The sequence below is a fragment of the Eptesicus fuscus genome, chromosome 18 (assembly GCF_027574615.1).
Source record: "Eptesicus fuscus isolate TK198812 chromosome 18, DD_ASM_mEF_20220401, whole genome shotgun sequence".
In the NCBI taxonomy this organism is placed as follows: domain Eukaryota; kingdom Metazoa; phylum Chordata; class Mammalia; order Chiroptera; family Vespertilionidae; genus Eptesicus; species Eptesicus fuscus.
Genome location: NC_072490.1, coordinates 30244391 through 30254556, shown reverse-complemented (window position 1 = coordinate 30254556; position 10166 = coordinate 30244391). Strand labels below are relative to the sequence as shown.

Below are 10166 nucleotides of genomic sequence, written 5' to 3'. Positions count from 1 at the left end.
AAATGGCTCATTAAAAACCATGAGTATATTTGGATAGAGAAAAGTTCAGCTCACCTCTTCTACAGATGACACACCTTCAGGCCTTCAGCTTTTTCTTCTTCTCAATTCCATTCTCAAAGATAACTCAAAGTAAGCAGATCTTTCTTATTAGGTGTAAGTATCACAGACACTCCAGAGAACCCAGGAGGGAAAAGGCAATGGTAAAGAGAAATTCTACAATGTCTTCCAGGTGTCCCCTCATCCAGCTGATTTATATCAGAAACACTCACTCCCAATAGTCTGTAGAGTTTGAGGTAAGAAATGTACATGAGACATTTCTACTTCTGACCAAACTGTTACTCTTTGGGCTTCATACTCAGTTTGTTTGATTAAAACTTAAATGAGTGAGAAAATGCATTACCACAGTGGAAGGGGGACCAGGAAGAAACCAAAATGACAAAGAATGATGCTGATAATTTATCAAGACCTATGAAGGAAATTTCTGATCTGACAGTAGTGTTCATATTTTATAAAGGAAAATTAAACATGAAGAGGAGGAAGAATAAGAAAGGAAAAGAAATTAGTTTTCATTCTAGAGAAGCTCCAGCCTGTGGGAATGCATTTTCTGTGGTTTTTTGTTTTGTTTTGTTTGTTTTCACTTGTGGAAACCATCACCAGATGTTGATGGTTGATCTTGTCCTTAAGTCTGTAGATCTCCAATCATCCATTTGGATGACATTAAAACAGAGGCTGACACCTCATCACCCCTTTATTTGGGTGAATATGGAAAAAGTATCTTTCATTCTGGTCATCCTTTTATTTCAAGAAAAATAAAACCTATTCTTAAGTAATCCTCTCCATTTGGAAGTCCCCACATAACAGCACCTCTCATTTCTTACTTGATATATGTATACTACACAATTATTTAGACTTGGCAACTTTTAACACAAAAGACTTGATACGGCTCATACCTTGACTGATCAGAAAATCCTGAGGGAAATTCAAACTTGTTCATACCCATAACAGCTATTTTAATGAAACAATGCATTATTGACCCGGCATCTGACTATACATAAGGATTTCCTCTTTGGTACATTTCTGTGTTACAGAAAGGTTTTCAACTGCATGCATATTTTACAGAAAAAAATATAATTGCATATCCTCTGCATATAATCTTTTAGGCATGCTATGTGTGCTCAAACTGAAAGGTGAATATGGTTAAAATTTTGCCCTGAAATCATAATGTTAAATTATCAGAGATACTTAAAAAACAACAAACCCTTTCTTCTCTATTCACCTTTACCCATTTCATCTCAATCTCAGATTATTTTAGAGAAAGAAAACTTCATTGCATATTCTAGCAAAGTGTATTGGTAGGAGAAGGTTTAACAGAGCCGGAGAGAATGTGCAAGGAGTGAGAAAGTGAGTTGATGGATGGATGGTTAAATGAATATAAATGAACTGACACCTTTACAGGAAAATAACATTTCTTTTCTTTTTTTATTCTATAGATCAGTGGGTTTTGTATCTGTAATTCTTTCATATCAGCAAAGAGGAAATAAACTCTCATGTAAATCATTTTCCCCCCATCTGGAGCATATTAAAACCATGCCTTTTTTTTTTTTCCTTTTAAGCAGACTCCTTTTTCCCTATTTGCTTATCAGTTCATCCACCATTACATTTTAAATGAAATTGCAAGACCTTCGTCCCTCCCCCAAATTTCAGCCTGATGTAGGAAAGTGGGAAGCAGACTTCTCTTGCTTTAGAATAGTGACCTAGATTCAATTACAGATAGATCCAGAAGAGAGAAGTGACACCTCACAATTTTCTTAGAAGTCTTGCAAAAATTAGAAATCCCAAAACAATACTTAATGGAGAAGAATCTGTTTGTTTTCCTATTCTCCCATCTTACTTTTTCTCTGCCTTAATTGCATTGCTTTGGTCCATTTAATTGTTCCTGCTATAACACCACAGTTGGTTTCCCATGGGATATGTACAGTCATAAAAACAGGCATTTCAAGGAAATTTCTGAATTTGGTTTTTGAGAGTGGGTGTCTACATATGGAGTGTGGGTAATCCTGCAAACAGAACCCAAACAGATGAAAAATAATGGCTTAAGAGGCATATTTTTCCTTATATCCTTTTTTTTTGAAAAGGCAAACGTTACAAAAGCACACCTATTACAATTGCACTGTCGACAAAGCATTGAACAGAAACACAAAACAGGGACACATATATTTTACTTTTCTCCCCAATTACTGTGGGAAAATGTGGTCAAAGAAATAGAAAGAGGGGAGACTCCTGTGATTCTGCTTATTGACTTTTATCACTAAATTAGGCATATAAATGACCTGAACGGGTGGCTTGGTATATTAAATTAAAAAAAAGAAGAACAATGATTCTCTCTTCCTCTCCCTCCCTCTCTGATCTCAGGCTGAAAGGAGTCTCGGAGAGATAAGGAAGATGGGATTCGGTCCGCGCTGCCCGCTGCCCGGGTCGGTCCTGCTTATCCCGGGGCTGGGGAGGCAGTTGCTCTCCACGCAGCATTTCCGTTTGGGGCTCACGGCAAAGCGGTCCCGGGCGTGGGCACATCCCCACCACCTCCTCTGCTCCCCAAAACAAACAAAGAAGCCAAAATTGGCCGCCCCTAGACCCAGGCGCTTGGGAAGACTTGAGGCGCGAGAGGGCGAGGCAGGCTGCCGTGGGCAGGAGTGGACACCCCAACCCTCGCCGCGGGCTGGGAACCTCCCGGCGCAGGAAGAGGGCAGAAGTGGGCTCGCGTCTATGCGGGTATCCGAAATGACAAAGAAATGCAAGCCGCACAGAAGTCCGGGGTGAGGTCCTGAAAACAGAGCGGGGGTATCGCCTTAGCTCTCAAACACCTCTGAGGGGTGGATTTCCCCCCAGTAGATTAGTTCACGCCTTGGGAAATAGAGCTGCGCTGGGCGCTGGGCGCTGGGCGCTGCCCTGGGGACGTGGGTGTGCGCCCGGCCCTGCAGAAAGGGTCCCCTGGGCCGCGAGGGTAAGCGCAGCCGGTTCCCGGCCCCGGGGGAGCCGGCGGAGGATTGTTTCATTTCAAAGTGAAAATCTGCAGGCTTTGGGAAACGATATTCAAAAAAGTATATAATCTCCATATGCCGCTCAATGGAGGATCCTCATAATTTACAGCGGCAGATAAGGCTAGAGGGTGTAATAAAAAATCTGAAGCCCTCCCCTCCCCCTCGCCGCCTCCTCGGAATTGCACCTTGGGCAGCGGAGCAGAATCCGGAATGTGAACTTCTCCCGACATATGTTTCCCGCAGATAAGTAAACAATCTGGACGTGAAATGGAAATGGTAATTAATGCAGTAATGCTGTTACACCTCGAGTGTGCAAATCCCATTGACTCGCCGCGCCACGGGGGGTGCTGGGCGGACGGGGACCAGCGGCGAGCGCCCGGGCCGCCGGCTCCCTCCCTCCCCTCTCCCGCCTCCCTCGGGCCCCGGGCGGGGCGCCGGGAAGCCACGGGGGCTTGGCCCTGCTGCGGGAAGTCGGGAGCTGCTGAGCGGCTCTCGGGACTCCCTGGTCTCCGCTCTCCGCCCGCTAGACCGGTGCGCCGCGCTCGCCTCTCCCGCGGTACCCAGTTTCCCTCCTTCCCTGCGCGGCTCTAGCGCCCGCAGGACCTCGGGGCTCGGAGGTGCGGCCGGGCCAGAGGCTGAGCTCTCGAGGAGGGAGCAGCGAGCGGGCGGCGCCGACGGGGGCCCCTGGGAGGCCCACCCTAGAGCGCAGGGTCCGTCGGGTCTGGTGTTCAGTTTCCTCCCGGCTCTCCACCCGGTCAGCGGGCTGAGTTTTTCTGAGGGCCCTTCCACCCCTGCCCCGAAGGCATGGATGCCATTTGAATTGCTTCCCTTCCCGACCCGAGAAGGAAAAAGTTTGGGATGGTGACTGGCCGCCGGAGTAGCGCAACTTCTTCACTTTGGAGGAGAGAAAACTTGCCAACTCCTTTCGGTCTCTGTCCGACTTGGGCACCTGGTCTCTTCCCCAAATCCGACCAAACTTGGGGCCTTTTTTTTTGGGGGGGGGGTCGGAGTGGATACCCAGTGCTGGGATCTGAGAGAGAGGATGGAGAATCTGTGGAGGCCGCCCAGGACTGTCCTGGGCCGCGGCCTTTCCGGCTTCCGGAGAGCTCGGCTCCCACCACCTGTCCCCAGGGACGGGCCAGGAGTCCGCGGGTAACGGCTCAGCCGGACTCGGGGGCCCAGGGCCGGGCGAGGAGGGGGGGGCTGGGGAGGCTCTTCTCGCCATCGGTCCCCTCCCCAGTGCCACGACAGACACTACCGAGCCGCGGGCTCAGGAGCGCACATCGAGGGTTAGGCGGGGGCAACCTCCCGTCTCCGGTTATGTCGACACCCTAGGATTTCTAGTGCCCCCCCCCCAAGCGCCCCCAATTTCATTATTTTCTTAATTATTCTGCAGCGGCTCAGTGCCAACGGGTCTTGTCCCAGGACCAGGCTCCTTCCCATAGCACCAAGAAAACCAGCCAGAGCAGCACTCCCAAAAGCTGGGTCTGGGAGGGTCTCCGAGGCCAGGGCGAGACCAGAGGCTGGGAGGGCGCGCCCAGCCGGGGAGGCGGAAAGCACCCACCTTGGCATCTCCTGCACCCAAATCTCCTGGGCCCCTTCTGCCTCTGTCTTTCTTCCTCTCTCAGACACACACACACACACACACACACACACACACACACACACGCACAATGCACTCAGCAAATAAAGAGATGAGTGTTCTTAACAGGAATCTTGTGAATTACGTGATATTCAAATTCAAATGATTTGAAATTCATTGTCCGCTTGAACAATGGTGACAAGGCCTGAGCTGGGAAGCAGCCGAAGGAAAGGAGAGTCCTCCAGGGCAGTGCTGGCACCGCCGCTTGCCAAGTTTCTCAGGCCCTGGCAGTCTCCGATCTCCAGAGAAGCTGCCGGGGAAGGAGCCGCCTCCCTCGATAGAGCGATGTCATGGAAGTCCCCCAGGGTCTGCCCTGACTGAAATGCCGCCCTGCTTTCGGGGGACTGGCGGGTTCTGGAGGTGATCTAGATCCTGCTTTAAAACACAGATGTTAAGGGTCTCAGATGTCAGTCACTCACACCTCAGTAAGATTTAGTCTGCATTGCTGGTATCCCCTCTCTCAAGTTAGCAGTTCTAAGGACATTGATATCTACATGGAAAAAACCAGGACACTGGAAGAAAACCAAAGGTTTCTGGAGTCGGACCCGAAGCTTGGGGAGGGCATGCGAGGCTGCAGAGGCTCTGCGTGACAGGCCAGGAGCGGAAGGGGGCCAAAGACCCCGCCTCTCCCAGAAGATGTGGCCAGCGTGCCCCCTGAGCCAACGGTGGCCAAGGTTTAAGAAAGAAACCCTAACTAAAACCCAAACAACTCTGCCCCTGCCAGCGCTGCCCGCTGCCACCCTGAGCAACGTGTGCGTTAGGTCTCCCGGTCCTAGGACGTATCCAGGAAAGGAGAGTCGGGGGCTAGCGTGGCGCGTATTTGGGTAAAAAAATGTTATACCCTTGAAGCAACCGCACCTGTAAGCGAGAGGTCCGGGCCCTCCAAGCAGCCCCTGCTCCAGGGAGACGCGGGCTGCGGGCAGAAGTCCGGGACCTCTGGCTGCGGGACGCGCGAAAGGGCAGAGGGTTGGACGGAGCCGCCTGCTGCAGGGTCTCCGGCGCCCGCGCGGAGCGGGGGTTCGCGTCCTCCCGGCCGCGCCACGCCCGTCGAAGGGGACTCTCGGTGGCTCTGGGCTGCGCGTCGCGCGCCGGGGAGAAGCGGCTCTCCTGGACTCCGGGCGGGCGGGGCGCTCCTCTCCCTATGGGTTTGCTTTAATGATTTTCTTGAAAGAAAGAGACGGTTGTGAGCAAACAGGTTTGACAGGGACTGCTCCCCCCCACCCCACCCGCCTGCACACACACACACCCCGGGGGATTCCTTTTTGTCTGCGCCTGACTTCAAAGTCAGTAATAGGCCCCTGTCATTGGCTTGACGGGCAGGATTTGGGCTGTTTGTTAGGGCGAGTCTCGGCCGCGCACCTCGGCAGAGGCTCTGCGGCCCCCCTGTCCCCCGGGCGCGGGCGGCTGGGCTGAGATGGGCCCGTGGGGGGCGAGGCAGGGGCCAGGCCTGAGGAAGACAGACAGCCGGACAAAGCCCGCCTGGGAAGGAAGGAGACGAGGTGTGCTAGACAGACACGCCCCAAGCCAGACCTCCGCTGCGTCCCCAGCTCCGTGCCGGCTGGAAAGAACTCAGTTGCCCATTCGTGGGCACACACACGTCCTTCCGACCCTCGTTTCAGTTTTCCAGCTCCCACCGCTGCCCAAAGCCTTTCCCAGAGGACCCACCGGGTGCCCTTCCCAGCCTCAGCCTGCCTCGGAGTTGGTGGGGTGCCCCGGTGGGCCCGAGCGCTCGGGGTTCCTCCCGGGCTGGGGCCCTGGGAATCCGGGGCGCTGGAGCGCCGGGCTCTGCGGGAGACACCCAGACCCCAGTGCGCTTCATCTTGGGAGATGTTAAGGGACACTGAGCTATGAGGGAGCTCAGAGTGGCTGACAGCACTGTCAGTTGGGGTTATATCAGACAGCAGAACCGCGGCGCCCCCGCCCTGGGCCTCCTGGGCTTCCTAGAGGGCGGGAGGAGGCGCCTTCCCTCAGCTCCCGGGGCCCCCCAGACCGGACGGCCACCAGAGGCAAGTCACTTCCTAATTGTCTCGATTTGTAAGAGGGTTTTGTGATGCTAAGTAAGCGTGGCGCAGCCCGCCCGGCCGCCGCTCCCCGCCCCCCCCCCCCGCGCCCCCACAGGTCCCCCGGCCCGCCTTTGTTTACCTTCGCCTGATCGCTCATTTATTTATCTATCTATTATTTATAGGCGTCCCCTCCTATTCAGCGCCCGTGTATGTTAATTGTGTTATACCATTTAATTCTAACATCGGTCTCCAAAGAGCTCTTAATGAGAAAAGCATATACAACACGGATCACTTTACTATTCAGCTCAGCCAGATGGACAACCGCTAACTTTTTTTTTTTTTTTTTTTAATAATGAAATCCCCTTTTGACAAAGGGGCTCGGATGAATAGGCTCCAAATAACACCTCAAACACTTCTAATTGTTTTGAGGACAATATGCTAATCCGTGGGTTTGGCTTTGGTGTCTGCTGACAACGTTTCCCGTGCACTTCCGGCCCTTGGGCTCCTTGGGAAGAGGCAGAGCCGGGCGCACAAACCCCTCAGCAGCAGCAGAAAGCAGCCAGCCACTAGGATGCCCCCTACCCCCATCCCCACCGTATCAAAGCCAGTGGGGAAAGCACCGGACCCACAGAAAACCCGAGCAGGGCTTTGGGGATGAGACCAGGAGAAGATGGGTGCTGGGGTGGTGGTGGGTGGTGGGGGGGGGGTAAAGGGGGTAGAACCCTTTGGTTTGGAGAATAAGTTCCAAAGAGTTGTGCTGGAAGGCATCCGAAGGTCCTTTCTCCCACAAAAAACAGCAATGTTCAAGCCAACATTCACCCAGTGGGGGAAGAAAGAGGTTCTTTTCCTTGTTTGTTAAACACGGAGGCTATGAGTTATGATTTTTATGATTTTGAGCATGTCACTATCGCCTCCCTTTTTCCTTTGCTCCCATCCCATGGGGTCTTAGTAAAAAGTCTCCCGTGGCGTTTCTTAGACTTTTATTTTTTAACTTAGGAACAGTACAGAGTTCCAAACCCCCAGAATAACCAGCAGCATGATTTTCAAACACCTTTAGAATATATATATATATATATATATGGTTTCCACCAGTCTTCCTAATCATTTAACTTAAACACCTACTGCAGGACGCAGGTGCTCCATGCGCAACTGGTTCCCAGTAGATTCGCGTTTCTCTCCATTCCTTTGGAGTTTGGTTTAAAAAAGGAAAATGCACCCAGATCTCAGAGGTCTGGACCAGCCTTTGTCTTAGCTCATTTGCTCCTTGAAGTGGTCTGACCACTTTGTGAAGGACGCGGAGAAGGAGTGATGTCCTAGGGAGCTATACCCTTGTCCCCGTCCCTAAAGGCAAAAAGTGGGTACAATCCGGACAAATCAAAGACTCTAGTCCCCTTTGCACCTGGCCTGAAGGCCACCACGCTGGGCCAACGCAGGCCAGCCACCAGCTGCCACTGCTAGAGTTGCTCTATGCACTCTCAGCCTCCCAGTGACCAGCTCCCAGCCCGGACCTGGCCTCCTGACTTCAGATTTTATGCACATCAAAGGTTATTATTATTTTTTTGCAATGACAGATTGTCTTTATTCAAAACATCTTTGTTCAACAAATGAACAGAATAAGGAGATGAAATCCTTCTAGGTACATTTCCAAGACATCGTCAAAACATTTACGACCATTTAGGATGTTTTTATTCTTTCAATTTTTGTTCACTTTCTACTTCCTGACTTCATAACCTGACATTCTGTCTAAAAGTAAACTTAGGACTCTAGGAGCACTGCTTTATACAAAGTAAATAATCATGTGGGTCCTTTTGTATTACCTTTAAAGAAGCAAACACTATCATAGCATGAGTTTTAAATAGAAATGTTTCCCTTCTGCAGTTGAAAACTTTTAAGCCTTTTCCCCACACATGAAGAGCCAATGGCACCTAGTTGTGTCTGATGACAAAACACAGAGCTAACTCTTTTCTTCGGGGTGCAAAAGAAAAAAAATAGGCATATTCTAGATATAATACCAGGATCAGAGAGTTCTGGAGTCCAAAGCCCATCAGAGGAGAGAGAAGGGGACATAAATAAAGCAAACTGCCTACTTTTTTTGTCCAAAGGGGGTACATTTGGAGATCTGATTTGGGACAGCTGGAGTTGGGACAACTGTGCGGTGGTGATAATGTTCACAAGTTTCTGGCACCTGTCTGCGTCTTGGGTCGGGTAGGACGCCCCTACCATCCCCCTGGAAGAGAGAGGCAGAGTCTGGGGGCAGGGCTGGCCCCAAGGCGTGTGCAGGCCCCGGCTAGGCGCAGATGGCAGGGTGCAAACCCCAATTCCAGGCCACCCTCCAGGTCTGGTGGGCCGGGCTGGGGGTTACATGGCTGTGGCGTGGGCTGACGAATAAGGGTCTATGCCAGTCTTAGTCATGCCGGGGAAGAGGATGTAGGCGACAGGGGGCTGCAGGGTGGAGGCAGACCAGGCGGTACAGTTACAGGGCACCACGTAGCCCGGGTTGGTGGGGGACGGGTGCGTGTGCGTGTGCTGGCTGGGGCAGCTGAGGCTGCCGAAGGCGCCGTTCTGATAGCCCAGGGTGGACGCGTAGGGCAGCGCGCCGGTGGCCAAGGTGTGGGGCACTTCGCCCATCTTCTGGATGGCGCTCGAGCTAAACTGCGCAGGGTCCAGCAGGGAGTAGGGCGCCGAGGCGGGCGGCAAGAAGGCCCGGGCTTTCTCGGGCGCGCTCAGGAGGCCGTCGGAGGCCCCCACGGGCAGGCCGGCCGCCTTGAGCGGGTCCGTGTCGCCCAGGTAGGGCAGGGGGAAGACATACCTGTCCTTCTTGAGCAGGTTCTTGGGCTTGCGCCGCGGCCGGTACTTGTAGTCGGGGTGCTCCTTCATGTGCTGGGCGCGTAGCCTCTTGGCCTCGTCGATGTACGGCCGCTTCTCTGCCTCGGACAGCAGCTTCCATTCGGCGCCTAGGCGTTTGCTGATCTCCGAGTTGTGCATCTTGGGGTTTTCCTGGGCCATTTTGCGCCGTTGGCCTCGGGACCATACCATGAAGGCGTTCATGGGCCGCTTGATATGGTCTGAAGGTTTAGACATGGTCCCGGAGGCTAGGCGGGTGGGGGCGGGGAGGGCAGGGGTTCTGCAAGGCGAACCGGGCGCGGTTGTCTGTCTGCCTGTCTGTCCGTCCTGAGCCGGGACTCTGCGCTCCCCTCGCCTCCGCACCGCTGAGGGGAAGCCAGAAAGAAGCGCTAGCCCCGCAAAGTTCAGCTGATCATGCCAGTCTCGCGCCCAGGCGGGCCCCGGGGGGCGAGTGGGGACAGAAAGGGCGGGGGAGGAGAGGGTGGCGGGCCAGGATGCTGCCGACACTCGCCGGGGTCCAAGTACCGGAGTCTCTGGGATTTAGTGGCCAGGTAATTTGTTGGAGGGGGCAAGGAAGCTCCTCCTTCTCCCCCCTCTCCACCTTCGCCTTCTCTGCTTCCCTTCTCTCCCGGGTCTACG

General features: G+C 52.9%; 1 protein-coding gene across 1 annotated transcript; it reads right to left on the bottom strand.

Moving 5' to 3' along the window:
• Positions 1-9041: 9041 nt before the first annotated feature.
• On the bottom strand, positions 9042-9764 carry SOX14 (SRY-box transcription factor 14). Its single transcript, XM_008152820.2, has one exon. The coding sequence runs from the start codon at positions 9762-9764 to the stop codon at positions 9042-9044; it is 723 nt and encodes a 240-aa protein (XP_008151042.1).
• Between the last annotated feature and the right edge of the window lie 402 nt (positions 9765-10166).

What these genes read in the sequence shown, in the direction of transcription:
- SOX14 (XM_008152820.2), bottom strand. Translation starts at nt 9,764, where the DNA reads ATGTCTAAACCTTCAGACCATATCAAGCGGCCCATGAACGCCTTCATG.